At 36.3% G+C, this 26,147-nt stretch overlaps 3 protein-coding genes across 4 annotated transcripts in view; 1 reads left to right on the top strand and 2 right to left on the bottom strand.

Moving 5' to 3' along the window:
- Positions 1–2,059: 2,059 nt before the first annotated feature.
- LOC306866488 (COP9 signalosome complex subunit 2-like) lies at positions 2,060–6,615 on the bottom strand. The gene is made up of 13 exons (XM_079411727.1): positions 6,523–6,615; positions 5,879–5,992; positions 5,719–5,796; positions 5,449–5,574; positions 5,246–5,335; positions 4,976–5,053; positions 4,711–4,885; positions 3,810–3,988; positions 3,446–3,498; positions 3,226–3,323; positions 3,026–3,108; positions 2,899–2,957; positions 2,060–2,805 (listed from the first exon to the last, which is right to left on the bottom strand). The coding sequence occupies exons 1-13, from the start codon at positions 6,574–6,576 to the stop codon at positions 2,661–2,663; spliced, it is 1,332 nt and encodes a 443-aa protein (XP_079267853.1). The 5' UTR covers positions 6,577–6,615; the 3' UTR covers positions 2,060–2,660.
- A 36-nt stretch (positions 6,616–6,651) lies between these two features.
- Positions 6,652–14,494, top strand: galk2 (galactokinase 2). Of its 2 annotated transcripts, XM_079411656.1 has the most exons (10): positions 6,652–6,862; positions 7,019–7,107; positions 7,180–7,303; positions 7,928–8,018; positions 8,105–8,251; positions 8,334–8,432; positions 9,213–9,365; positions 10,294–10,504; positions 12,366–12,567; positions 13,596–14,494. In XM_079411656.1, the coding sequence occupies exons 1-10, from the start codon at positions 6,813–6,815 to the stop codon at positions 13,801–13,803; spliced, it is 1,374 nt and encodes a 457-aa protein (XP_079267782.1). In that variant the 5' UTR covers positions 6,652–6,812; the 3' UTR covers positions 13,804–14,494. The 2 variants fall into 2 exon arrangements, with proteins under 2 accessions (XP_079267782.1, XP_079267783.1); XM_079411657.1 differs by lacking the exon at positions 7,019–7,107 and having other exon boundaries at positions 6,729–6,862; positions 13,596–14,086.
- Positions 14,273–26,147, bottom strand: part of atp8b4 (ATPase phospholipid transporting 8B4) — a 46,462-nt gene continuing 34,587 nt past the window's right edge. The window contains exons 22-29 of the mRNA XM_079411655.1: positions 25,916–26,099; positions 19,244–19,467; positions 19,075–19,158; positions 18,730–18,975; positions 17,858–17,996; positions 17,155–17,285; positions 16,902–17,051; positions 14,273–16,700 (exon numbers count right to left, since the gene is read on the bottom strand). Coding sequence (XP_079267781.1) covers positions 16,659–16,700; positions 16,902–17,051; positions 17,155–17,285; positions 17,858–17,996; positions 18,730–18,975; positions 19,075–19,158; positions 19,244–19,467; positions 25,916–26,099 — 1,200 coding nt within the window. The 3' untranslated portion in view covers positions 14,273–16,658. The remainder of the gene's footprint in view (positions 16,701–16,901; positions 17,052–17,154; positions 17,286–17,857; positions 17,997–18,729; positions 18,976–19,074; positions 19,159–19,243; positions 19,468–25,915; positions 26,100–26,147) is intronic.

Below are 26,147 nucleotides of genomic sequence, written 5' to 3' on the forward strand. Positions count from 1 at the left end.
CACGTTACAGCCTATCACGTGTCAACTAAAAAGATTCCTCGTTTTGACAGAAATGTCATTGAACTGTATCAATAATAATAAAAATGATTAATAATAACATTACTATTTATTTATTTTGTTCATACAAATAAATGAACGATTTATATAGCCTACGTATGGTTTATCATTAAAATTATGTTGTTGTTTTTTATAAATACGTTTATATATTATTGATATGAATATTAATATTAACGGGTTTGGTTATTTGGTTTGGACATTTAGCCGTATAGTGTAAGCATGAAAAATTATTATTGTTTATAATTGTCCTTTTTTTTTGTTATGCACTTTCAGTAGTTTAATTCGGAGAAATAAAGTCTGTATATGAAAGCGGTACAATTTTGTGTTTTGAGCACTGAAATAAATAAATTCATTGTTTATCACACATTAAATCACAAACCCTTACAGACACATTTTTTTTCTGAATCAAATGCATTTTAAATTTTTGCTATTTAAATATTAGACAATTGATGGAAGTTATAATGGAAAATATATACATATATATATATACAGTCATGGCCAAAAATATCAGCACCCTTGAAATTCTCTCAGAAAATTGTTCTAATTGCAAACACACACACACACACACACACACAAACAGAGAAGAAAAGTCAAACTTGATAAAATTTCTCACAGAACTCAAAAATGGACTGGACAAAATTATTGGCACCTTGTCAAAATTGTAAGAAATAATTGCTTTTCAAGCATGTGATGCTCCTGTAATTTGTATTTAGACACACCTGTGGCAAGTAACAGGTGTGGGCAATACAGTAATCACACTTGCAAACAGTTAAAATTGAGAAAAGTTGACTCAACCTTTGTGTTTTATGATTTTCTTCTAAAATGTTTGAGAGATACTGATTTGATTAGAAGAATTTTTTAAATTTTTTTATAAATAGTATATAATATTTTTGTTCATCGAGGCCTCACACTCATCCTAGTAGGTGGCAGAAATGCACCTTAAACTGGTTTGCCAAGCGCCATTAAACACAAAAGAAGAACCTTTGTGTTGTGTGTCACACTGAGCACGGAGAAAAGAGTGTAAAGAGTTGTCTATGGATTTGAGAGAAAAAATTGTGGAAAAACATGGACAATGTCAAGGCTACAAGTCCATCTCCAGAGATCTTAATGTTCATCAAGAGGTTCACAGCCCATGGCACTGTAGCTAACCTCCCTGGACGTGGACGGAAGAGCAAGATTAATGACAAATTACAACGAAGGATTGTTCGAATGGTGGATAAAGAACCCCGATTAACTTCCAAACAAATTCAAGCTGATCTGGAGACACCGGGTACGACAGTGTCAGCTCGCACTATCCGTCGCCATCTGAATGAAAAGGGAAGCTATGAAGACCCAGGAGGACACCACTGCTGACACAAAGACATGAAAAAGCAAGACTGGAGTTTGCCAAAATTTATGTGGCAAAACCTCAGTCCTTCTGGGAGAACATACTGTGGACAGATGAGACCAAAATAGAGCTTTTTGGTAAATACATCATGGCACTGTTGACAGAAAAAGAAAAGTCCCTACAGCAGAGGCGTAGCCAGAATTAAAATTTTGGGGAGCCCATCTTAAAATGAAGGGGTCACTCTATATTACATGTAGGCTAGTAAAATGCTGAGTGTTAAATAATAAAATGTTAAAGCGTATGCTCTTATCATTCTGTGGACAAAATCGCGTGAACTGTATATGCACGTGCGCTCATCTGTTTTCAATGTCATCTTCACACGCATTAAACTATGACGCGATGCCTCAGAAAATCCGATCTGCCTGTTTACATGACAGTTGCATTGGCACATATCTGATTTATAGCCACATATGAATGAGGCCTGAAACCGATCTCGCTATATCCGAATGCATGCATTTTTTTTTTCCTGTTTACATTGAACAGATTGGGTTACATTTAACTGACAGTGCAAACAGGGCCTAAGTATGTTTTGTCTTATGTACTGCTTTAAAAACTATTAAAAAAATAAATGTTACCAAACCAAACCCAAAAAAAAAAACAATGAAAACATACATTACACTCACATTTTCCGCTGAAGCAAGTTTATTTTTGTAGTTGAAAAGTGAAACAGAACAGCTCAGACAGCATAACGCTTTCAACAGATCTGTAATATTTGGTGAGAGGAATTCTAGCAATGACTGCTTTTTTAATAATGTGCTGCGGTGCAACTGCATAAAACTCATCACCTGAGTTCTATGCAAACCAAGTAAAACATGCTGACCCTGACAAGAGACAGTTCAACAAATAAATGATTCAATTTCACACAGCATGTCTTCACGCTTTCCATTAAAGACAAACATATGCCTTTTAAATGTCTGCCAAGTGCCAATGTGTGCTATTAAAGAAACATTTTTTTAGATGATGCAAACATGTTCATATTAAAGAACCATAACAATTCCATACAGCAGACATCCTGTGGGAACTTCTGCTCTGTTAAGGACATTTAAAACTGACTTAAGTGACTACAGCTGTAAACATACAAAGTAGCCAAATTATGCTCCCCCTTCTGTGACCTTCTGGGGAGTAAAGGGCTTGAAAGTAGTTAATGTCACTGACAGCCTCGAGTTGACCGGCTGTCTGATGGGTCAATTTGTTTTGCAGGATCATCAGTGTCAAATCAAGCCAGTTTGCTAACAATGGCCTGGTTGAGAGAGTTCAGCTGATTGGTCCATTTGTCCAGGCCGGTGTATCGGGCTCCGCCTCTTTTCTGGTGATCGAGCTCCAACAGCTGATTGACTTGATCAATTCTACCGTCGATTGTGCTAAAAGACAGACATAAATCAGATAAAATACACTTATTTTTTTTTTTACATATTTTTAAAACGTAAAAACTATATTTAAAGTATTAAACTTACTTGTCTAAAATACACTGCACAAGCAAGCTTTCCACATCTGCAACATCAATATTCAATTCCTAAAGAAAAACAGGGAACATTATATTAAAATTGCATAATATAATATAATAATATAATATAGGTTTACCTTTGAAATAAATGGTATGTGTATCCTAGTGTAAGGCTTAATCAATTTGATGAGCACTTGTGTTCTTATGTTCCGTAACAATTCTGAAAGGAAAAGCAAAGAGAAAAATTAATATGTACTTTTTGACTCCACATTTGTTGTATGAGATTTATGAAATAAATGTGAATGTGTGCATGAAAGCCAAAGCCAACCAAACTGACCCTCAATATGTTCTCTGATGAAGGGGTCGTCCATTATGTTGCTGTGATTTGTTTTTAGGATTTTCTCAAATTCTGTGATGTCATTGTTCTGGTAGGAACTATAAGCAAGTTATAGGTAATTAATACCATAAAATAAAATAAAAAACTAAGTTAAAACAGAAGAGGATCAGATAAATGGAGAAATTATAGTAATTATAGAAAAAATATTGTGCACACTTACCTTACCAGGTTTGTCATTGCTAGAATTTCTGGATCATTTTTGTAAGGTTTTGCCTAGTCACAGAGTCATAAAGAAAGAATCAGTAGTTATATTATAAACCACAGCATTTATAGTCTATGATCAGGCCCAGATGAGATCTGCAGTTTTGTGCTTTTATCTGCTCTGAGTCTGGGGAAAAATAAGTTGCTATTTAAGTTAAAATTATGTACGTTAAGCGAAACTAAGAGTACAGCATGCCTATTGGTCAATATAAGCAAACTTAAATTCACCAAATGATTTCCCATATGAACATGCAACAATGAAGAATGTGTAGAGCTTTAGTCTAAGATCCCATATGGGCCTGTGCATGATTGCCACCTTATACCTCTTGAGAATCAAATGGATTGATTCCAGACTTCATCAGCATGTTGGCCAAGACCAGGTACTTCAGACAAGTGGTTCGCCTGGGGCTTCCAGACTCGTCATAGTTTTTGAAAGCCTCGAAAAAGTCTGTATGTGCCTTCTCGAACTCTCCCTCCCTCAGGTGCATTTTACCGCCACATTCTAAAGAGAACCAGCATCATGTCAAACAAAATTAGTGGACTTTCCAGTTGTACATAAACCAAAGCCAAACCAAACTTTCCAATAGTACACAAACAAAAACCAAACTTAACACTGATCTCCACATCTTTACAACTAAACGCAAACTTTGCAATTGTACACAAAAAAAAACTAAGCCAATACAAACAAACTTTCCAATTATACAAACACAAAAACAAACAAGCTACACGCTTTCCATTTGTACATAAAAGAAAAACAAACTAAATTTCCAATTATACACAAACAAAAACCAAATACTAAATCAGTCCAAACTAATTTCCATGTCTTCATCTTCACAACTACAAGCAAAATGTATAACTATAAACAGAACAAAAATCAAACTTTCCAATTACACACAAAAGAAAAAAACAAACCAGAACCCAAGCTAAATACAATTTCCATGCCTTCACAAAATTTGCTATGGTACACCAAACCAAAACAACCCAAAGTAAAATTAAACACTAAACTTCATGTCTTCAAACTTCTAATAGTACATAAAAGAAAAAACAAACCAAACAAAAACAATCTACCTTTCCAATTGAACACAAAACAAAACCCAAATCAGCCCTAAACTAAATACAAAAACAAAAATAAAACAAATCAAACAAAACTAAAAACTAATTTACATGTCTTCGTCCTCATAACTACAGCTCTGGTAGTAAAATAGACTAAAATGTGTGCATTACCTCTGATGACTCCCATGATGAGTGGATGTGGGATGGCTGATTTAATGTGCAAAGACTGCTCATACAGGGCTTTGAGTTTCTTGTTGTTTTTCTGTGCCGTATACATCTGAATCTCCAAAGCATAGATCTCCAACAGCTGAGTGCCCTTCTTCAAGTCGTCCTCTCCGTCGTCCGTCTAATAAAGAGCATTGATCAGTTTCAAAGCAACACAGAAGACATCAGAAGAAGGTTTTCTTATTTATACGACACTGATTATTAACTCTACCTGACATGACTGATGCAACTGCCTGAGAATTTTCTGGAGCTTTCCAAACTCTTCTCTTTCCAGGTACAACTTTCCCAGCTGCATGAAACAGAATTTAGAAATATTCTTGAATTATCTGAGCATAACTACAGTCTTTCTGAAGCCGCACCAGCAATCATGTAAACTGCATTCCCAGAATTACCATAGTATTAAGCATATTATTGTTCCTGATACATAAGTGTGCAGTACATAAAATAATCTAAATACAGAATGCATTGCTATTGCACAAACCTTGGTGTTAGTTTTAAACCAAAGTCTGTCATTTTTGGCATCTTTTAATGCATCCAGTGTGGTCTCATAAAACTCTTGCAGCAAGTCCATCTGGAAACAAACATGAAAAAAATTAATATTATTTTAGTATCTTTAATAGCACAGCCTTCAAATAATATGACATAAATATGCATTCAGAAAGCAGTTTAAAATGCACTAAATACCTGTTTGGAGGTTGAGATATAATCTAGAATAGAGTTGATGGATTTCTCAGAGTAATTTCTGGTGACAGCACTCCTAATATACGTCAAAAGCTGTTTGTACCGGTTCATCATTTCTGGAAAATTTGTCTGTAAAAATAAAAACATTTGAAAAAATCTGATTAATTATTAACATAATAATGACATTAATTACTATTAACATTAGAAATTTTAGAAAACACATGAAAAAAAGAAATATATATATTTATAATTTCTGCTACTATTATTACGCACAAGCTTGAAGTTGATCTTAATCATCTGTTTCAGTGCTTTGAAGCCCCATTCTCCTTTCTCTCCCTCCAGCTCCAGCACCTGCAAAACAGAAAATAGTGCTTACACCTTTTCAGAAATCACAGCACAGATCCTGACCATGAAAAGATCTTAACTGTCTAACCTTCTGGAAGCTGCTCAGGGCTGCTTTAGGATCATCTTCTTTCAGGGCTTTGGAGTTGTAGTACTGATTCTCCAAATCAACATTGGGTTCAGAGTTGCTGTCTTCTGAATATTCCTGTTCAGTGAAAGCACAAATAATTTCAGCTCGGTAGAAGTAAACTATCAAGTCATAACGCCTTGAAAGATATTGTGTATTGTATATACTGTGTGTGAATGATTATGGCAACTGCATAACAATAATTATAATCTAATTATAACTGTAAAACTGTACATATGTAATAATCTATTTCACAGTAAACTGAAATAAGACATTATGCAGCTTCATAACTAGCAACTCATTAGTTATAATTTAGTCAACTTCACGTGAGTCTGCAAGTTATCAATACATATATATAATAGCTTCAATATATGAGCTAACACAATCAAGTTAGTAAATACATTACATTTCTTAAAGAACCCTCAAACAAAACTAGTTAAAATAAAGAAGGCTCTGCTATTTCTCTGCAGTATTAGCAAACTAGCCACCTGCTAAACAACTCAAAGGCGATATTAAGCGCCTATAAACACGCTAAACACATTGTTTTCCTGTCGGCTTCGCGTTAAATTATATGCATTTAAAGTAGCGTTTATTTTAAACGGTCTTACCAAGTCATAATCCTCCTCATCATCGCACATGAAATCATCTTCCATATCAGACATTTTGACCGGAGAGAGACTCTTACCCACAATGCTCCGCGGAAGCGCGTTTTGACATCGCGCTGCGCGCGCAGTTCCGATTCCTGCCGAGTGACTCCGAATCCATTGAATGGCTTTGAGGGATTCGTGTCAGCTTCTTCCGTGTTGTTAGACTCCGGGTGTGACAGTCAGCTGACAGCACTTGAGCAGTGTCGGTCCACTCGTGCATTACTGCAAAAACAAAGATTAAAATCCGCACAATGGCCACAGTTCCTCCGAAAATCAAGGTGTTGTTCAGTGGAAATGAAAGGTAAGTTGCCACCGTTCGGAAAACCTCGGAAAGCTGTTCGGAAAACTTCGACTGTGTATGAATGCAATCATACACATGCTATTTATTTAGTTTCAACTTACGTGTGTTTCTGTGTTAGGCAGGCACTCAAAACGGGTTTCTATCATCTTTTGTCAGGTTGCAGAAACTGAAAGAGGCTTTTCATGGGAAATATGGAGAAATGCCTCAGTTCTTCGCTTGTGCTCCAGGGAGGGTGAATTTGATAGGTGGGCTGCAAACAGCGTGAGTGTGTAAACCTAAAAAGCATTGCATTTGATATTAAATCTGATCATTTTCAGGTGAGCATATTGATTACTGTGGCTATGCTGTCCTGCCAATGGCAATAGAGCAGAGTATTCTTGCTGCAGTTTCTGTCAGTGACTTCAAAACCATCCAGCTGGCCAACACCGACCCCAAATACAAGTGAGTAACAATGTTCTTCATTACACAAATCAAATTTCATTTTATTTATTTAACTTGATGTAAACTCATTTCTGCCACAGAATAAAAAATCTATATCTATAAAAGTAAATACTACTTTTTATATCTTGCAATTGTTATAAACTTGCAATTCAGACTTTTTTCCCTAAGAATTACAAGTTTTTATCTTGCATTTGCAAGTTAAGTAAATTAATTAATTGAGATATAAACTCAAAATTCTAAAAAGATGAAAAGTCACCCTATGCCCCCCCCCCCCTTTTTTTTTTTAAATATAAAAAATAAGCTTCCATAAACTTTCTTATTCATGGACATTTCTTTCTGCCACAGAATAAAGATAATAATAAAAAAGGTAATTGTGACCTTTTATTTTACAATTCGGCCTTTTTTTCCAGAATTGTGAGTTTATATCTCACAGTGAGTTATACAGTACAATTTTCTCAGAATTGGGAGGTTATATCTTGCAATTGCGAGTTATTAATTGTAAGTTAGAAACTTGCAATTGCAAGAAAAAAGTTACATTTGTGAGTTTAAAAAGAACAATTACCTTTTTATATTTGTATTTCATAGAGGGAATAAGATTCTTGCTTATGTACTTATTTATTTCAGGGTTTTCACTGTGTCTGTTGATGGCATCTCCATTGACAGAGAGAATCCTCAATGGCACTATTACTTCCTTTGTGGAGTGAGAGGAATCCAGGTCAGATGATTAATATCACTTATAATGCATGCTTGCTTTATTGCATTATAATTACAGTCATTTGACCCTTGACCTTGTGTATGTAGGAGCACTTGAGCTTGTCTTCATTGGCAGGGATGTGCTGTATGGTAGACGGGACTATCCCGGCAAGCTCAGGGCTTTCCAGCTCCAGTGCCCTGGTGTGCTGTGCTGGGCTGGTCACGATGGAGGCCAATCAGAAGTCTCTGTCTAAGGTTGTCCTTACTCTGAATCCTCTAACAGTACATGCATTACACATCTGTTGCTTATCATAGATGTGCATTGATGTTATTTCAGGTGACTCTTGCAGAGACGTGTGCCAAGTGTGAGCGTTATATTGGCACCGAGGGGGGAGGAATGGATCAGTCCATTTCTTTTCTCGCAGAGGAGGGAACAGTAAGCCATGTGTTTTATATTTCTTCTCTCAATATATGGCATTTGATTCATTTTGGTTGATGCGTCACCACAAAAAAATGAAATTTATGCATATAATGACTGAATACAATTTTTTTTATGATAATCATGTTAAAAAACATAAAATATATTTAAAATAAAATGAACTTTTTAAATATTTTTTGTGGGCATAATCAATCTTGATATTAAAATAAAGATAAAATGCCTCATTAAAACGAAGTTCTTGAAAATAAAATTGTATTAAATAGTTATTACAAAATAATAGTTTTTCTAAATATATATATTTAAAAAAAAGTTAAAAATATATATTTTTTTAAATATAAAAAAAAAGAAAAAAAAATCCACCAAATCAAAATCATGTGGTGTATCTTCATTTAATTGGTGTTTATGGCATGGTAAGGTTAATTCAGGTTGTAAATGTCATAAGGACTTGACATTTATAAATAAATAATTCACGATATTTATATTAAAAAATGTAAAATAAAAAAGATATATATTGATGCATGATAATTCAAAATGTGTACACTCATGTATTCAGGGTGTGTTTTTTTATTTGGTTACACCACATGACATTTCAATATATTATAAAAGTTTTTTTTAAAACCAACATGAATACAAAGAGTACATTTCTAAGGCATATGCGTTTTAAACTAGAAAGTTTTTAAGGGAACTCTTATTTAACACTGTGCATCTACAAATACATTTTTAAGCGTTTTGATTTACCTTAATGTTTTTCCTTTTTTTCATTCTCCATTCCTCAAGGCGAAGCTGATTGAGTTTAATCCACTGCGAGCCACAGACGTGAAGCTGCCGGATGGGGCCGTCTTTGTAATCGCCAACTGTTGTGTGGAGATGAACAAGGCGGCCTCATCTCACTTCAACATGAGGGTGGTGGAGTGCCGCATTGCCACAAAGGTCTGAACTTCAGAGATGCATGATAGTCTTTTTAATATAAGCATTTTATTGGCAGGTCAGCAAATATGTACACAAAATTTGGGGTTGACAAGAATTTTAAATGTTTTTGAAAGAAGCCTCTAATGGGCTGCATTTATTTATTATTATATATTACTAATTTATAATACTGGGGAATGTTATTACAATTTAAAATAAGTGTTTTCTATTGTGATATATTTAAAAATCTAATTAATTCCTGAGTTGCAAAACTAAATTTTCAGCATCATTACTCCAGTCTTCAGTGTCACATGATCCTTCAGAAATCATTCTAATATACTGATGTGATGCTCAAGAAACATTTCTATGTTGAAAACAGTTGTGCTGCTTAATATTTTTGTGGAAACCATGATGCATTTTTTCCAGGATTTTTTGATAAATAGAAAATATTTATTTTGAAATGTAAATCTTTTGTAACATTATAAATTAGTGTGCTGTCACTTTTGATCAATTTAAATGTGACCTTTCTGACTTTTAAAAGGTAGTGTATATAATGAACAGTGGTGTATCTAGAAGTAGTTCAAAGACTGAGTGCATTTAACACTATTTCCAGTTGGTGGCGCTGCATTATAGGCGACCTATAAATCTATAGAAGAATAGCTGAATAAATTGTTATTGTTTTCTTTGCACGCAAAAAGTATTCTCGTAGCTTCGTAAAATTACAGTTGAAACCCTGACTGCTTTACCGATGTCCTTGCTACGTTTCTGGACCTGCGAACATTACAGTTGTGTTGCTGTCTATGCAGAGTCAATCTAAAATATCTTAATTTGTGTTCCGAAGATGAACGAAGGTCTAACAGGTTTAGAACGACATGAGGGTGAGGAATTAATGACAGAATTTTTGGGGTGAACTAGCCCTTTAATTGTAGAATAACGGAATGGTACTCTGTAGATGCTGGCTAAGGCACGCGGTCTGGACTGGAGTCGTCTGCTGAAGCTGGGAGATCTGCAGAAGGAGCTGCAGGTGAGTCTGGAGCAGATGCTGGAGCTGGTGGAGGAGGTGCTGCACCCTGAGCCCTACAGCAGAGACGAGATCTGCAAGACTCTGGGCATCAGCACCGAACAGCTGTGTGAGGACATCCTCAGCGCCAACACACAACACGGTGAGAGAGCAGTCACAGACCACAGGATATCACAATCAACACTACTTCCTTTATTAATATACACATTCCTGGTCTTGTTGGCAAAATAGTCTTATATTGCTTTATATTGTAAGTAATACTATGATTACACTTTACAATGTTAAATTATATTAAATTATATAGTAAATATTGATATTAAAATTTTATTGAGATTAAAAATCTCAGGGGGACTTTAAGTATATATTTTACATCTAAGGGGTTCAGCTGATAATAAAATTTGGGAACTGGAGTTAATGCATTAACTAATGGGACCTTACTGTAAAGTGTGACCAATTTATGTGTATATGGGCCATTCTACTGAATTGGTCCAAAGTCAATTCAGAGTTGTAAACGTCTTGAAAAAATATATATTTTTCCTAAAAATTTGTATGCAAATTGTATAATGTCCAAGGTACACATTTCTAGTAATTGTGCAGTTAATTCTCATATTGTATTTTCAGAAATATTTGTCCTCTCCCCAAATTTGTCACTACCGAAACACAGCAATAATAATTTAGTTAGAAGGGTTATATTGACCTATTAAGATTTTGCTTACATCTTAATTGTAAATATATATATTTTTTTATTTTCTAAAAAAGATTTCAGAGGTAAATCAATAATTCAGTTTTTTTAACAATATTTCAAGTGTAATTTATGAGATTTGTTGTATTTTGAATCCAATTTTTCTTTGTAAAAGGCAAAAAGTTGATCATACTGATTTCAAAGTTAAGGATTCATTAATTTGAATATACTGTACATTGAACCAGAAACTATAATAACATCTTAGTTGATCATTCAGTATGCTTTATTTTTGACAAAACATCCCATGTTTCGGTAGTGACAGCACATTTTCGGTGGTGACAGTAATGCTTTGGTAGCAACCACATCACATTACAGAATTTAAACTCACATACTAAAACACAAAAAAATGCAAAACTGTACTAAAATGTTGTTTATTTCCTCCAAATATGAGGATTATGTGTTCCCTTTTGACTGTTTCGGTAGTGACAATTCTATGGGATAACACCAAAAAAACAAAGATGTCACCAAACTCCACCAAATGTTGTCAAATGTTGACAATTTTAGATATTTTCGAACCTAGCACAAAGATGCTAATCAGCACATGGTTAGCTAGCACAGTTCTGAACAGTAGTATACATATAAAAACAAAATATTATGGAATAACTCCCAAAAAAGTGTGCTTAATTGCAAAAAAAAAAGGGTTCGGTAGTGACGTTCCTTGACGTTACACACAGATTTTCAGACTTTTGAAAACAATTTACCTCAAAATGATGAGACTCACATCTTGTAGTTATGAGAGAGAGGGACACTGGAATATTTCCTGATCATAAATTTAGGGGTGTAGTTCAAATCAGTTTACAATAAACTAAACCATACACTGTTTCAGTAGTGACATGAAAAATATGGGACACATCTTTTTACATAAAGTTTCATAATTTACAAAGAAAATATAATATATTCATTTTGAACTTCACTTTTTAAAAGAATCAAAAAGATACTTTTAAAAACAATGGAAAAAAAATACAAAAATTATTTCAATATAATCATAAATTGAAATTTAGGGGTTAGGGTTCGGGACAGCCACCTTCCAATTGGGAGTACCCAATAAATGATGATTTTATATATATTAAGCTTACTAATATTTTAAATATTATTGTGGGTTTCAATAGATAATAGAAAGATCTTAATAAACATCCAAGATTTAATTACGTAAATGCTTTTTGAATGTGTTTTTTGGTTTTGGGACAGCAGGTTGCACCAATTCTGTAGAATGGCCCATATATATTATTTCTGAGACAGACCTCTTCTGTTTTTACCTCAGCGACTGATTTTAAATTGTACCAGCGTGCCAGGCACGTGTACGGCGAGGCTGCGCGTGTCCTGCAGTTTAAGGCCGTGTGCGACTCTTCCCCTGCCAACGCCGTCGCTCAGCTGGGCGACCTGATGAACCGAAGCCACGCCAGCTGCAGGGACTTGTACGAGTGCAGCTGCCCTGAGCTGGACCAGCTGGTGGACATATGTCTGTGAGTGAGACCGGCTGGCGATGCCATATCACACATAATACACTTATGAATATTACATAAAAACATTTATCTATTAATATGCATTTTAATATCTGTTCATGTACACTACTGGTCAAACATTTGGAACAATTAAGACTTAAATTTAATGTTCGGAAATAAGTATGTTATGATCACCAAGGCTGCATTTATTTGATAAAAAATACAATAAAAACTGTAATATTGTGAAATATCATTACAACTGAAAATAACTCTCTTCTTTTTTAATATATTTTAAAATGTCATTTATTCCTGTGATCAAAGCTGGATTTTCAGCATCATTACTCCAGTCTTCAGTGTCACATGATCCTTCAGAAATCATTCTAATACGTTGATCTGCTCAAGAAACATTTTTTAGCATTATCAATCTTTTTAGGTTATCAACAATTTTGGGTTAAGTAAGAAAAAAGATATTAAATGAAAAGATTTTCAACAAAGACAATAAAATTCAAAAGTGACAGTAAAATTTTTTATAATTCCCCCCCCCAAAATTAATATATATGTATATAAACACATATATATATCTATTCTTTTGAACTTTCTCTTCTAAAAAATATATCAGTTTCCACAAATGTTTCGTATCAGTATATTATAATGATTTCTGAAGGATCATGTGACACTGAAGACTGGAGTAATGATGCTGAAAATTCAGCTTTGCATCACAGAAATACATTATATTTTACAGTACGTTATATTCAAATAGAAATAGTTATTATAAATTGTAATAATATTTCAGTGTTTTTTTTCTATATTGTTCTGTATTCTGTAAAATGTAATCAAATAAATTCAGCCTTGGTGAGCATAAGACACTTCTTTCAAAACCATAAAAAAATATAATTATTTCTACCTTTTGACCAGTATTTATTACTTGATGCTGAAATAGTTCAAACTGAATGAGTCACATTTCTGAGCTCATGTGGCAAACTAATGGAAATTGCCCGAGTCTGTCTAATGAATTGGTGTTTTAGCAACATCTTCCTGCTCCTTCACAGGCAGGCGGGCGCCGTGGGGTCGAGGCTAACTGGAGCTGGATGGGGAGGCTGCACAGTTTCCATGGTACCCGGAGGACGAATAGATTCTTTTCTCCAAACTGTGAGAGAAAATTATTACGCGCCTGACACCCGTCGATCTGCTCTGGAGAAGCAGAGTTTATTTGTGACAAGGCCGGCAGGAGGGGCGGCAATTTTCATAGAGGAATGACAAGTAGCGTGGCAATTTCCTCTCCTTTTAGCAACACAATCGAGCCCATGGCCTTAGAAACAGGAGGTGGTATGTATAATGGCAGATATGATGAAAGGGAAACAGTCTGTATAAAGTCTGAATGGGCATTTGTACTCTGTATGTCTTAAAAGAATGAAGAAAGCACTCTGAACATTTTATATAGACGATTTAAGGTTAAGGCATTAGGGAAAGATCCTTTGCTGTACTTTCTAAAAGCGTTGAAGGTCAACCGGTTACATTCAATAAAATTATTAATGTTTCCAAGCCTCGTCATTTAGTTTTGAGAATCAATAATAACTGCTTCTACTTCCGTTTATGGATTCAAACTAATTTGAAGCATTTCAAGTAAACTAATGTATCGGGGTCACATTTTTCATTGTTCCGTGAATTTTCGTGGCCTAATTCCAGAGTTAAAAAATTTGCTATATGAAACATGAACGCAAACATTCCAAATGAAACAATGGCCATTTAATGCATATCATATAAAAAAATGACAATGACTTGTATAAAAATCCATGCATTTAAATAAAAACGATCTACGAATCTGCATGGACTTTGTTGACAAAATAGCACAGCAGAAAATCTTATACATTCGTCATAAATATACTTAACATAACATTAACATGTCAACTGTACATTCATAAACTGGTAATGTACGACGCCCTTCGTCAAATAAATTAAAAAAATATGATCTACATTAATGTAGTCAATGAGGGCAATGAACAGCCTGAATCAAAGAAAACAATGGCAACACATTCGACTCGACAAACAGAACTGAAAGTACTTCCTTTAATGAAAGGAAAACAAAAAGGCACAAAAATTCCTTCTGTAAAAAAAATGCCCACTTTATAGACCTTTGTATTCGATACATGTGGAATTCTAGAAGTTTAAACGTGTAAATGCTTCAGTCTGTTGCTTGATGGAAGGCACAACTTTGCGTAAAAACTCAATATTCTCAGTTCGCTGAGCTGCATGCAAAAGCACTAACTACAGTTTGAATTATGGACAAGTGTGGAATGTTTTTACACTAAAAAATAATTTGTATTTTTTTTTAAATAAATTTTAAAACCCATTTAATTTGTGAAAAAGCTAGAGCTTGGCTTTACGGCGCCAACGTAAGATTTACAGCCAATGCATGTTCTCTGCGGCATCGATATCAGACATTCCTAAGTGTTACTACTCATCCAGTAGCATGATGCATTTGGGTGCATTTTAGTAAACTGAGTATAGATATCTGTGATGCAACTTCCAGGTCTTTAAACGTATCCATATTTAATATGCAATGCATTTATAATCCTAAACCACTGCAGATGACTGTATCAGTGTTTATAACAACATAAGAGGTATTGTTGAGGTATACGTGTACATGTTTACTCCCTTATTAGTATTGTTAGAATGATGTCATTTGTCGAACGTAAGTTTAATTTAGTGTTCCAATGCCTGAATCATTCGCATATGGAAGCCAATTTCCGCAGCGGGATTAAAAAAATAAATAAACAGGTATATGCAACTTTTTCTCACAATTCTAAATTCTGATGTTTTATTCTCCAGGATGAGGGAAAAAAATATTAAATCGTTTTTTTTTTCTTGCAATTTTGAGTTTATATCTCACAATTCTGACTTTCTCAGAATTCTAGGTTTACATTTTGCAATTCAGATATTTTTGTCATTGAATTAAATATGAAAAAAGCTAACTGCTGCTTTCTCTCACAATTTTTTCTTGTAATTGCAAGATATCTCACAATTTCTGAGTTTGTATCTTAACATCTTGCAATTCTGACTCTTTTCTCACGATTCCGAGAAAAGACGACGAAATTGTGAGATGTAAGCTCAGAATTCTGAGGAAAAATTCAGAATTGCGAGTCTTTTTTTCTTGCAATTTTGACTTTTTTTTTCTCAGAATTCTAGGTATACATTTTGCTATTCCGTTTTTCGTCATGGAATAAATAAAAAAAAAGAAGCTAACTGGCTATCTGACAATTTGTAATTTTTTCTTGTAATTGCGAGATATCTCACAATTCTGGCTTTTCTTCAGAGAACTGAGTTTGTATCTTAACATCTCGACTTTTTTTTCTCACAATTGCAAGAAAAGAAAACAGAATTGTGAGATGTAAGCTCAGAATTCTGTGGAAAAAGTCAGAATTGCAAGAAAAACGTAAGAATTCAAGATATAAACTCAGAAAAAAAGTTTAAATTACAAGATATAAAATCAGAATTGCGAGAAAAAGTATTCTCAGAATTCTAGTTTTACATTTTGTTATTCTGTTTTTTTTGTCATGGAAATAAATATAAAAAAGGTAACTGCTACTTAATCTCACAATTTGTAATTTTTTCTTGTAATTGCAAAATATCTCACAAATCCGACTTTTCTCGCAATTGTCAGAAAAAAAGTCAGAATTAATACAAATTCAATTCTCTGAAGAAAAGAAGACAGCATTGTGAGATATAAATTCATAATTACAAAGAAAAAAGTCTGAATTGTGACATAAAAAGTCACAATTACCTTTTTATTTTTTTTTATCCTGTGGCGGAAAGAAGCTTCCTTGCAAATGCATAAAAACAAGTTCCTAAAACTCGAAATACAAAAACATTGAACTTGAATTTGTGCCAGAAGAAGTGAAAATACAAAATGAAATCAAAATGAATCTCAGGTTCATTTTCAAATTCAAACGGATGCCTTGTGAGACGGGAGCAGATACATGAGAAAATGAGTGTTATCTGTGCTTCATTGTGCTGGCTCTTTGGAGTCTCCTGTGCATGTCTAGCCCTCCCATAGTCTAGTCGTGCCCACGGCATCTCTGTGAGCCCAGAGTGTGTCTGCTCACAATCCATTATCATTTTCTCACATTAACGACAGGCGCTAATTCCTCTTTCTTCTGTAAAGGAAGAAAAATGCTCCTTTATCGGGCCTCCAAGTCTTCCACCGTTACCTCTTGGTTTTGGTCACTTTCCCTCCTAAATCCAGTGCTGCTGGTCTCTGCCACATCGGTTGTGCCGCTCACCCCGCTGTTTTTCACCAAGCTGGTGCCTCTTGCGGGCGAGGATAGTGGATATGTGGAAGTGGAGGATGTGGGTACCTTCATGTTCTTGCCAGAGGTGATGAGTTCTCCGTATCCCTGCTGGTGGGCGAAAGCGTACGCCGAGCGCCGAGAACTCGTCCTGCGGACTCTCCTGAGGTTCTGCTCTTGAGGACCCTGCCTCCTAGAGGCCTGCTGAAGTAAACGCACCTGCGGGAGGAAAAACAGTTTTGACATTAATTGCAGTCAATGGTAAAGAGCATATTAATCATTTTTAATTCCAACTGTATGAGGCATGTGTTTATGTAGTAACCTTGTCAGTGTGCGTTGGATAGAGGTCAGCCTTGATGAACCGGACAGCCACCATGGGCATTATACACACGACTGTGGTGAGGAATATGACGAGCCACACAATCTTCTGATTCAGAGAGTTACGTGCAGTACCTACAGTCAAACACAATATGTTTAACTTCAGTAATAACAGTGGCCTAGACAAAAACTGCTCAGGGATGATTTATTTTGTCCCAGATCAGTGTTTTTTTTTTATGTGTTTCTGATTGAATGCCTGAAATATGGCCTGTGGTCAACACTAGCTCAAGATATTTTCACGTTTTGTTTTACAGGGTTTTGTCAAGGGATCTAGGCTAATGCAAACTTGCGGGTTGTCCTACAAAAATACGACATTGCAGCGATAATCATTGAAAACAAATAGCCTGAGAATCTGGTTTTCACAATGGCATCTTTAGCTTAAACGTGATGCTGCATCCACACCAGTAGATGTCAGTATGAGTCAAGATCAACTGTCTTGTTTTTTAGGAACTTAAATACAAATATTTTATCCCCCATATGTTCATGTGTCTTTATGCTCTTGTGTTCTTGTTCTGGTGTTTGTTTGTTTCATTCTGATATTGTTAATAAAAAAAAAAAACTTAAATACAAATATAGCTGACAATACAATAATAAACAATAATAAAAGAAAAGATTTAGTGCACCTATAAACCAATTTATATTCTTACCTATGAAAGGAAACTGGTTTGGGAATATGGTGAAAATGCCATCGCTGTGCATTGCAAAAAGGATTGCAAAGTAAACGGCTAGACTTCCCCAGATAAAGAAGTGGTTCACAGCGGTCCAGTAGTTGGTGTCAAGCCCAATCTGAAACAAAATTCAATATTCTTAAAACTAATTTAGGCTTCTTTTTTATATGCACACCATTAAAGGGATAGTTCACCCAAAAAAGTTTTAAATATGGATATTTGATGTGACAAAAACACATCGATTCGCTTCAGAAGGCCTTTATTTACTCCCCGGAGCCGTGTGGGGCACTTTTTATGATGGATGCGCTTTATTAGACTTCTTTAGGACTATTGAAAAATATCACCCATTCTCTGCCATTATAAAGTTGGGAAGAGCCAGGACATTTATCTAATATAACTCTGATTGTATTCCTCTGAAAGAAGAAAGTCATATACACCTAGGATGCTTTGAGGGTGAGTAATTTTCATTTTTGGGTGAACTATCCTTTTAATATTATTGGCATTATAATATTTTAATGAGAATTAAGTAAATTTTTTCAGTAATAAAAATTAGATTTTTGCATTGTTTTTTACATTTATTTTTCCAAATTCTATACAAAATCTTTACTATACAATGATTATAGCACCTTATACAAAATACTTATATAAATAATATATTTTTATTTCTTAAATTATATTTCTTTAATGATATATATATATATATATATAGAGAGAGAGAGAGAGAGAGAGAGTCCAATGTCAAGTTAAACAGAAATAACCTTTACGTAACCTTTATGTACTGTACATTGTCATTTATTTCTAAAGTATTTCAATGGATGGAGTAAACAAGCACAGTTGTTAAATTGCCTCACCTGGACACTGACCACAATCACCAAAGAGGTTGCTATCGTTACCGCAAAAGCCTGTTGATCTGAGATGTGGGCGCCGTCATCCCGCACAGCGGTCATGAAGGCTCCGTATGGGATGAAGAAGAGGATAAATGAGGTACAGACCCCCTGCAGTGTACAGGTGAAGAACTTCCTCTTGTTAAAGAGTTGGTTCAATTGCCCAGGTCTGTACAGGTTTGGATAGCGTAAACTGTACTGCTCATTCACATCCTGCAAAATCAACAAATTTTATGTTAAAAGGCAAAAATGCCAATTGTGTTTGGTGCTGCTACACAATGGGCCAAAAATTGACACCTAGACTAGTCTTACCTGGTCAAACACGCCCATGGCCAGAACAGGAAGTGAGGTGTAGACAATGTTGAAGAGTGTGATGAACCACTGGTCATATACCGTCTTTAAAGACAAAAACATATTCATAATCTTAAATTGAAATCACATGCATATTCCATCCACTGCCTGAAATAAGATAAAGTTTTACCTGGGCAGAGAATCCACAGAGGAATCCGTACCAGAAATGAACCAGCGTGAAGGCAAAGTTCTTGTAAAAGAAGTAGCAGAGGAAGTTGCACATGCGGTGGTAGGACCAGCGGCCGTGGACGAGCAGGAGACGGTGCAGGTAGCGAAATTGGGCAAAGGAATAGTCAGAGGCCAACACCGCCTGCATCCCCTCCTGTCCACTGATGCCCACACCAATGTGGGCCGCTGAGGGAGAGCAGAGACAGTATAGACACATTACACATCCTTACAGATAAAAAAGGCCAGCATATTTCCATAGCAACCACTCTATTAGATCAGCAGTGCATCTACATTGAACGGCGTACACATCACAAGCACCAGATCACACTGAGCATTAAGAGCAAAACAGATGAATAGACGGATACATAGACAGTTACTTAGATACACAGACAGACAGACAGATAGACAGATAGATAGATAGATGATGGATGGATAGACAGTTAGACGAAGATAGATGGATAGACAGACAGATTGCCAAAGATAGATAGATAGACAGTTAGACAAAGATAGAGATAGATGTATAGACAGATATACAGTTAGTTAGACAAAGATAGATAGATAGACAGACAGACAGTTAGACAAAGATAGATAGATAGATAGATAGATAGATAGATAGATAGATAGATAGATAGATAGATAGATAGATAGATAGATAGATAGATAGATAGATAGATAGATAGATAGATAGATAGATAGATAGATAGATAGATAAGATAGAGAGAGAGAGAGAGAGAGAGAGAGAGACAGCCACTCTAAGAATGAGCTCCTGAAAAATTACAAAATATTAAGGCGAAAAAGTAAGACAGAGAGTGAGATAATGACAACAAACAAGTAAAAACAACAGAGGAACAACTTTGATTCGCGTAAAGACTGATTTTTAATACAAAAAAGAAGACTGGAACCTCTGGATTAGCATCTGGCTACTGGATCAGCTATCTGCAGATTCCCCTCCAAAACGCTTCAGGACTTTTTAAAGGAGCTACAACTGAAAAACATTCCACAATTGTTGATCTACAGTGGCTCTATCTGGCATAAAACACGAACAAAAACTGAATATTTAATTTTATTCAAGTAAAAATTCTCATCATTATAAGCTAAAAGCTAAAGTTAGCTGCAGTTCTGGCTCTGTGCCCAGTCTGATCACCATGGCAACCCTGGAGCAAGCAGAGTGCAGGGAGATGTGTTACCCAGAGAAGTGCAGAAGTGTACAGGCACGAAAAAAACACAGAGAGAAAACTCTCAGAGACAATACTGATGTTCTGTACGCTGACTATATTCAGCTCAATGGGAAAAGAATCAAGAACAACTTCATTTTCCACACCACTATGATTAATGCTTGGAAACTGACCATCTGTGAGGAATACAAGCATGTTTTTAAAGAAGGAATTGGCCGAGGTGGAAGATTAACTATTTGTGAAGATGAAATGCTAGACACAGACAACCCCATTCTCACTATAACTTACTATACTAAAGGCACCTTCTTACTGCAAGGCAATGAAGCAAGCCTGAACTCATTTGAGGAGATGTTCCCCCTGCTAAAGGCCAGAGAGAAGGAGAGAGATGAGACCCATGTGACCTGCACAGACTCTGAGGAAGAAGGCCCAGTGAATCCTTCACCTTCTCCATGCGAACGTCAACTGAGAGACAGTTTAGCCCTACTAGAACTGGACTTCACTGAATTCAGAGAACAGACTCAGGCCAAACTCTCAGACACACACAACACAAACATTTACATCCAGGAGCTCAAAGATGAACTCCAGCAGCTGAAGAAAAACACCAGCTCCTCCATCGCTGGACTTACAAGAGCTCTCGGAGAACTTCAAGAAGAAAACCAAACTCTTCGCTTACAGTTATGCAAACTAGAGGAGGACACAGAGGAAAAGGAAGTGAACTTTTCCAGACAGCTGCAAGGAATGATAGAACAGTTACAGAAAAACACAAAAGACAATACACTTTACTACAATACAGCTCCAGACAAACCAAACTACACAAACACAGAAACACACAGACACCTGCAGAAACACAGGCCTCACCTGCCCAGACTCCAGAACCTGATCCAGATGTTCTCCTCCTCATGGACTAATGGAAAATTCCTGGACCCCCAGAAACTCTTTCCACACCAAAAAGTCACTGCAAAGCGATGTAGCACAACAGGCCATGCTCACCAGATCATCAGAGACTTCACAGGACACCCCTCATGTATTATCATTCACACTGTGACTAATGACCTTCACTCGCTGTGCAACAATACTTCTGATGCAGTGAGGAAAATGGCAGAAATCACCAGCAAAAAGTTCCCAGAATCCTGAATCATAATCTCCACGCTTCTCCCAAGACACGACACACCACCACACATCATCTACAGCATCAATGCTGAAATCTGCCGTGGCTGTTCTGCGCTCCCCAATGTACACCTGGCCCACCACCACCACATCGGCCTCCAACATCTGTACGATGGACTTCACTTACACAAAGACGGAGTCCGTATTTTTGCAAACACTCTAAAAGATGCAGCCCTGGGCCGCAGTCCAGCATCACCGAGACACCTGTTACCAACTCCACAATACCACCGGCCCATTCACCCCTACATGCCCAGACATTCCCCTCCGGCCCCGGTGAGGACAGACATCGCCTGGACAAACACCGCACGTCGTCAACCACACCCACCAATGGCTCCTTACACATCTGTAAACCTGCAGTCACCAACTTCACATCCACCTGCTGCCCATCAAACCCCCACACCAAGAGAAGCCCCCACAGCCGAGAGCACAGAGCTATGCTGAAGCTGCAGCCCGGCCCCCTGCTCCACCCAGCACCTCCACACCTGCCAGTGAACGGAGCCAGATCAGAGAGATGCTGCAGACACTGTGCAACCAGCTCCTCAACAGATAAGGACAATATGCACAAACAGTGCACTAACATCGAGAAAAAAAAAGTGCACTAGATGTAAATTGTTTACCATATACATTCTCACAGGTTATTTTCTCTCTGTCTTACCAAATAGGTTTATCTTTAATATTACTAAAATACTAATGCGTTCATTTCATATAAGTTGTTGGAATATTCAGGGTCTTCATTCTTCGAATTTTGGTCCTAAAAGCACAGACCCAATTTTTCTGAAAAATAACAAAAATGCTGACATTATCATTCTCACTGAAACCTGGTGTCGAAAGGATGCGCTTACCTACTGTCCCTCAGGCTACTATGAAGTAATTGTACCCTCAGTTAAATTAAGTACAGTCCACTGTGGACGAGACTCGGGAGGAATTTTGGTGTGGTACAGGGAAGCTCTGGCCAAACACATTTCTATTATTACATTAAATAAATTTCATTGTTGGTTAAAACTAAACAATCAAATTGGCATTTCAACCACTGACACTTATCTTTGTGCCATCTACATTCCTCCAGCAGAATCTCCTTACCATGATGAGGAATATCTGAACAACATCCACACAGAGATCAGCCGTTTCCAGGCCCAGGGAAATGTGCTGCTGTGAGGAGACTTTAACGCAGGAACTGGATCTGAACCTGATAACATAGATCCAAAGGGCAATGAACATGTCTTTGGCCAAAACCCCCTGAGTCTCACAAAAAACCTCCCACCAAGAAACAATCTTGACCAAACTGTAAATAAAAACGGTAGAGAATTAGTGCAGCTCTGCCGAGCCTCAGGCCTGTACATGCTTAATGGCAGGATCAGAGGGGACTCTTTAGGGAGGTTCACATGTTGTTCAGGTCTTGGAGCTAGTGTAGTTGACTATGCCATCACTGACATGAACCCCTCCTCCTTCAGTGCATTCACTGTCATACAACAAACTCCACTTTCTGACCATAACCAAATTAACATTTATATTAAAACACATCACTAATACAAAACATACCCGAAACCTGTAAAATGTATCAAATCCAACCAGGATACAGATGGGCTTCAGACAGCACAGACAAATTTATTCAAGCCCTCAAATCTGAAGAAATGAAAAATCTAATCACTACATTTATTAACAAAAAAATTGAAATAACTAAAGATGGTGTTAATTTAGCTATAAATGAAATAAATTACATATATAAAAAAGCAGCTCGCAAAACTGAGTTGAATTTTTTTTTTTAAAAATACATCAAAAGATGAAAAATGGTTTGACTCAGACTGCAAAACATTAAGAAAAAAACAACGCTGACATAAGAACTGAATACTGTTCAAAATTAAAACAATACAAAGACACAATCAGAGCAAAAAAGAAACACCATCTCACCAAAATTTTACAAGAAATAGAACATTCAATAAATCATAATCAGTTCTGGGATATGTGGAATAATCTGAGCACAACAAAACCACAAGACCTACCAATACAAGATGGAAACATTTGGACAAAACATTTAGAAAATTTATATAAAGAAATCTCTCCAAAACAACTCATTAACAATTCTGATCAAACTAAATCTACAAACTTATGAAAACATAATTAAAAATAATCAAAACCTACTTGACTTCCCAATTGCACATTAAGAATTGATGAAAAAACTCAAAAGCCAAAAATGTAAAAAATCTTGTGGCCCTGACAACATTCTGGGGGAAATGCTGAAACACAGCACACCTGAGCTTCAGACAGCTATGCTCAAATCATTCAACCTTGTACTTAGTTCAGGCTGTTTTCCTGACTCATTACCCCTATTCACAAGAGTGGAGACTAATTGGACCCTAATAATTTCTTTGGCATTTGTGTGAGCAGTAATCTGGGGAAGTTATTTAGCAGTATTTTAAACAATAGAATAGTAAACTTTCTTAACGAACACAGTGTCCTGAGTCCTAGCCAGATTGGCTTTCTTCCTAATTATAGAACTACTGACCACATTTACACCCCACACACCCTACACGTAAAACAGACTAAACACAGATATATTTGCATGCTTTGTCGATTTAAAAAAAGCTTTTGATTCTATTTGGCACAACGGATTATATTACAAACTTTTACAAAGTGGTGTAGGGGGAAAAGTTTATGACATTATTAAATCAATGTATTCAAACAACAAATATGCAATACGAATTGGCAACAAACATACAGAATTCTTCTCCCAGAAGAGAGGAGTGCGGCAGGGCTGTAGCCTGAGTCCAACACTGTTCAACATCTACATTAATGAATTAGCGGTGCAGCTGGAACAGTCTACAGCCCCTGGACTCACTATACAAGACAAAAACACAAAGCTTTTGCTGTACACAGATGATCTAGTGCTGCTGTCATCCACCCCACAGGGACTACAGCAGCACCTAGACCTGCTGGAGAACTACTGCCAGAACTGGGCCCTGGCAGTAAACCTCAAAAAGACCAAGATTATGGTCTTTCAGGAAAAGCCCAGATGTCAGAAACACACACGATGCAGTACACTTACCTCGGCCTGATCATCACTGCATCGGAGGGTTTCTGTATGGCAGTGAATGCTTTCAAAGATAAAGCTCGAAAAGCTCTATACGCAATCAAGAAAAAAATCCAAAATATTGAAATACCGCTTCCAATTTGGTGTAAAATCTTTGATAGTGTAATGCAGCCCATAGCACTGTATGGAAGTGAGGTTTGGGGTCCACTCAGTGATCAGAGCTACACTAGATGGGACAGGCATCCAACAGAAGCCCTACACACAGACAGAATTCTGCAAAATGATTATAAAATTACAAAGGAGAACACCCAATAATGCATGTAGGGCAGAATTAGGCCGAGTCCCATTGATTATAAATATACAAAAAAGATCCCTCAAATTCTGGATGCATCTAAAATCAAGTCCCACAGAATCGCTACATTTTAAAGCACTACAAACCCAAGAACTGAACCCTGAAAAGAGTCCACTCAGTCATCTGGTTCTGAGACTTACTAACCTGACTAACTGAGACAGGATAGATCGAGACAGAGACACACTTCCTACTTCAATGTTACCAATTTAAACCAATCAAAGACTTATACAATCAACAAATTCACAAACATCATAAAGAACTTTACAGCCATGACTGAAGAGGAACAATTAAAGATAATACTAGGAGAGGGACAGACAGCAACACTGGCTGAGAGATACGTGTGGACGTGCCACAGCCTGAGAGACAGCAGGTGAATGTACATAATGTGTGTAATATGTGTATTATGTCTGACCTCCCTACTGTCTACCAGTGACCCTCAGCCTGTGTGTGTTTATATGTTAAACACTGTGGTATGAAATGTTCACACAAGTTCTTATTTGTTACACTGTCTATTTAAGTTTATATTGTTATAATGTTTTTATTCTATTATTTTGATAGTTTCATTGTTATTATATTTCTCTATATATATATTTCAAGCTTTGGCAGTATTGTATTTTTTACAGTCATGCCAGTAAAGCAACAATGAATTGAATTGAATTGAATTGATAGATAGATAGATAGATAGATAGATAGATAGATAGATAGATAGATAGATAGATAGATAGATAGATAGATAGATAGATAGATAGATAGATAGATAGATAGATAGATAGATAGATATACACGAAATAAACAGATAGATAGATAGCCAAAGATAGACTGACAGAAAGATAGTTAGATAGACAGATATGATGAATGGATGGATAGACAGATAATTTGGCATTGATTAGCAGGTCATTGGTCGTGTCTTACTCTTGATCATACTGACGTCATTGGCTCCGTCTCCGATGGCGAGAGTGACGGCTTTCTTGTGTCTCTTTATGAGCTCAACCACCAGAGCTTTCTGCAGCGGAGTGACCCGACAGCAGATGACCGTCTTACACAGACACGCCACATCCACCAGGATCTGCTCCAGGTCTGCCTCCAGGGCATGAGCCTTCAAATAACAACACACAAACCTCACATTCAGTGCCATCTATACACT

Source organism: Barbus barbus (genome assembly GCF_936440315.1).
Source record: "Barbus barbus genome assembly, chromosome: 48".
Classification (NCBI taxonomy): Eukaryota; Metazoa; Chordata; class Actinopteri; order Cypriniformes; family Cyprinidae; genus Barbus; species Barbus barbus.

Coding starts and splice junctions, on each gene's coding strand:
- LOC306866488 (XM_079411727.1), bottom strand. CDS start 6,576: ATGTCTGATATGGAAGATGATTTCATGTGCGATGATGAGGAGGATTAT. Junction 5,993..6,522: donor ATGAGGAGGATTATGACTTG/GTAAGACCGTTT, acceptor TTCACTGAACAG/GAATATTCAGAAGACAGCAA. Junction 3,499..3,809: donor ATCCATTTGATTCTCAAGAG/GTATAAGGTGGC, acceptor CTCTGTGACTAG/GCAAAACCTTACAAAAATGA.
- galk2 (XM_079411656.1), top strand. CDS start 6,813: ATGGCCACAGTTCCTCCGAAAATCAAGGTGTTGTTCAGTGGAAATGAA. Junction 6,863..7,018: donor TTGTTCAGTGGAAATGAAAG/GTAAGTTGCCAC, acceptor ATCTTTTGTCAG/GTTGCAGAAACTGAAAGAGG. Junction 8,433..9,212: donor TTCTCGCAGAGGAGGGAACA/GTAAGCCATGTG, acceptor CCATTCCTCAAG/GCGAAGCTGATTGAGTTTAA.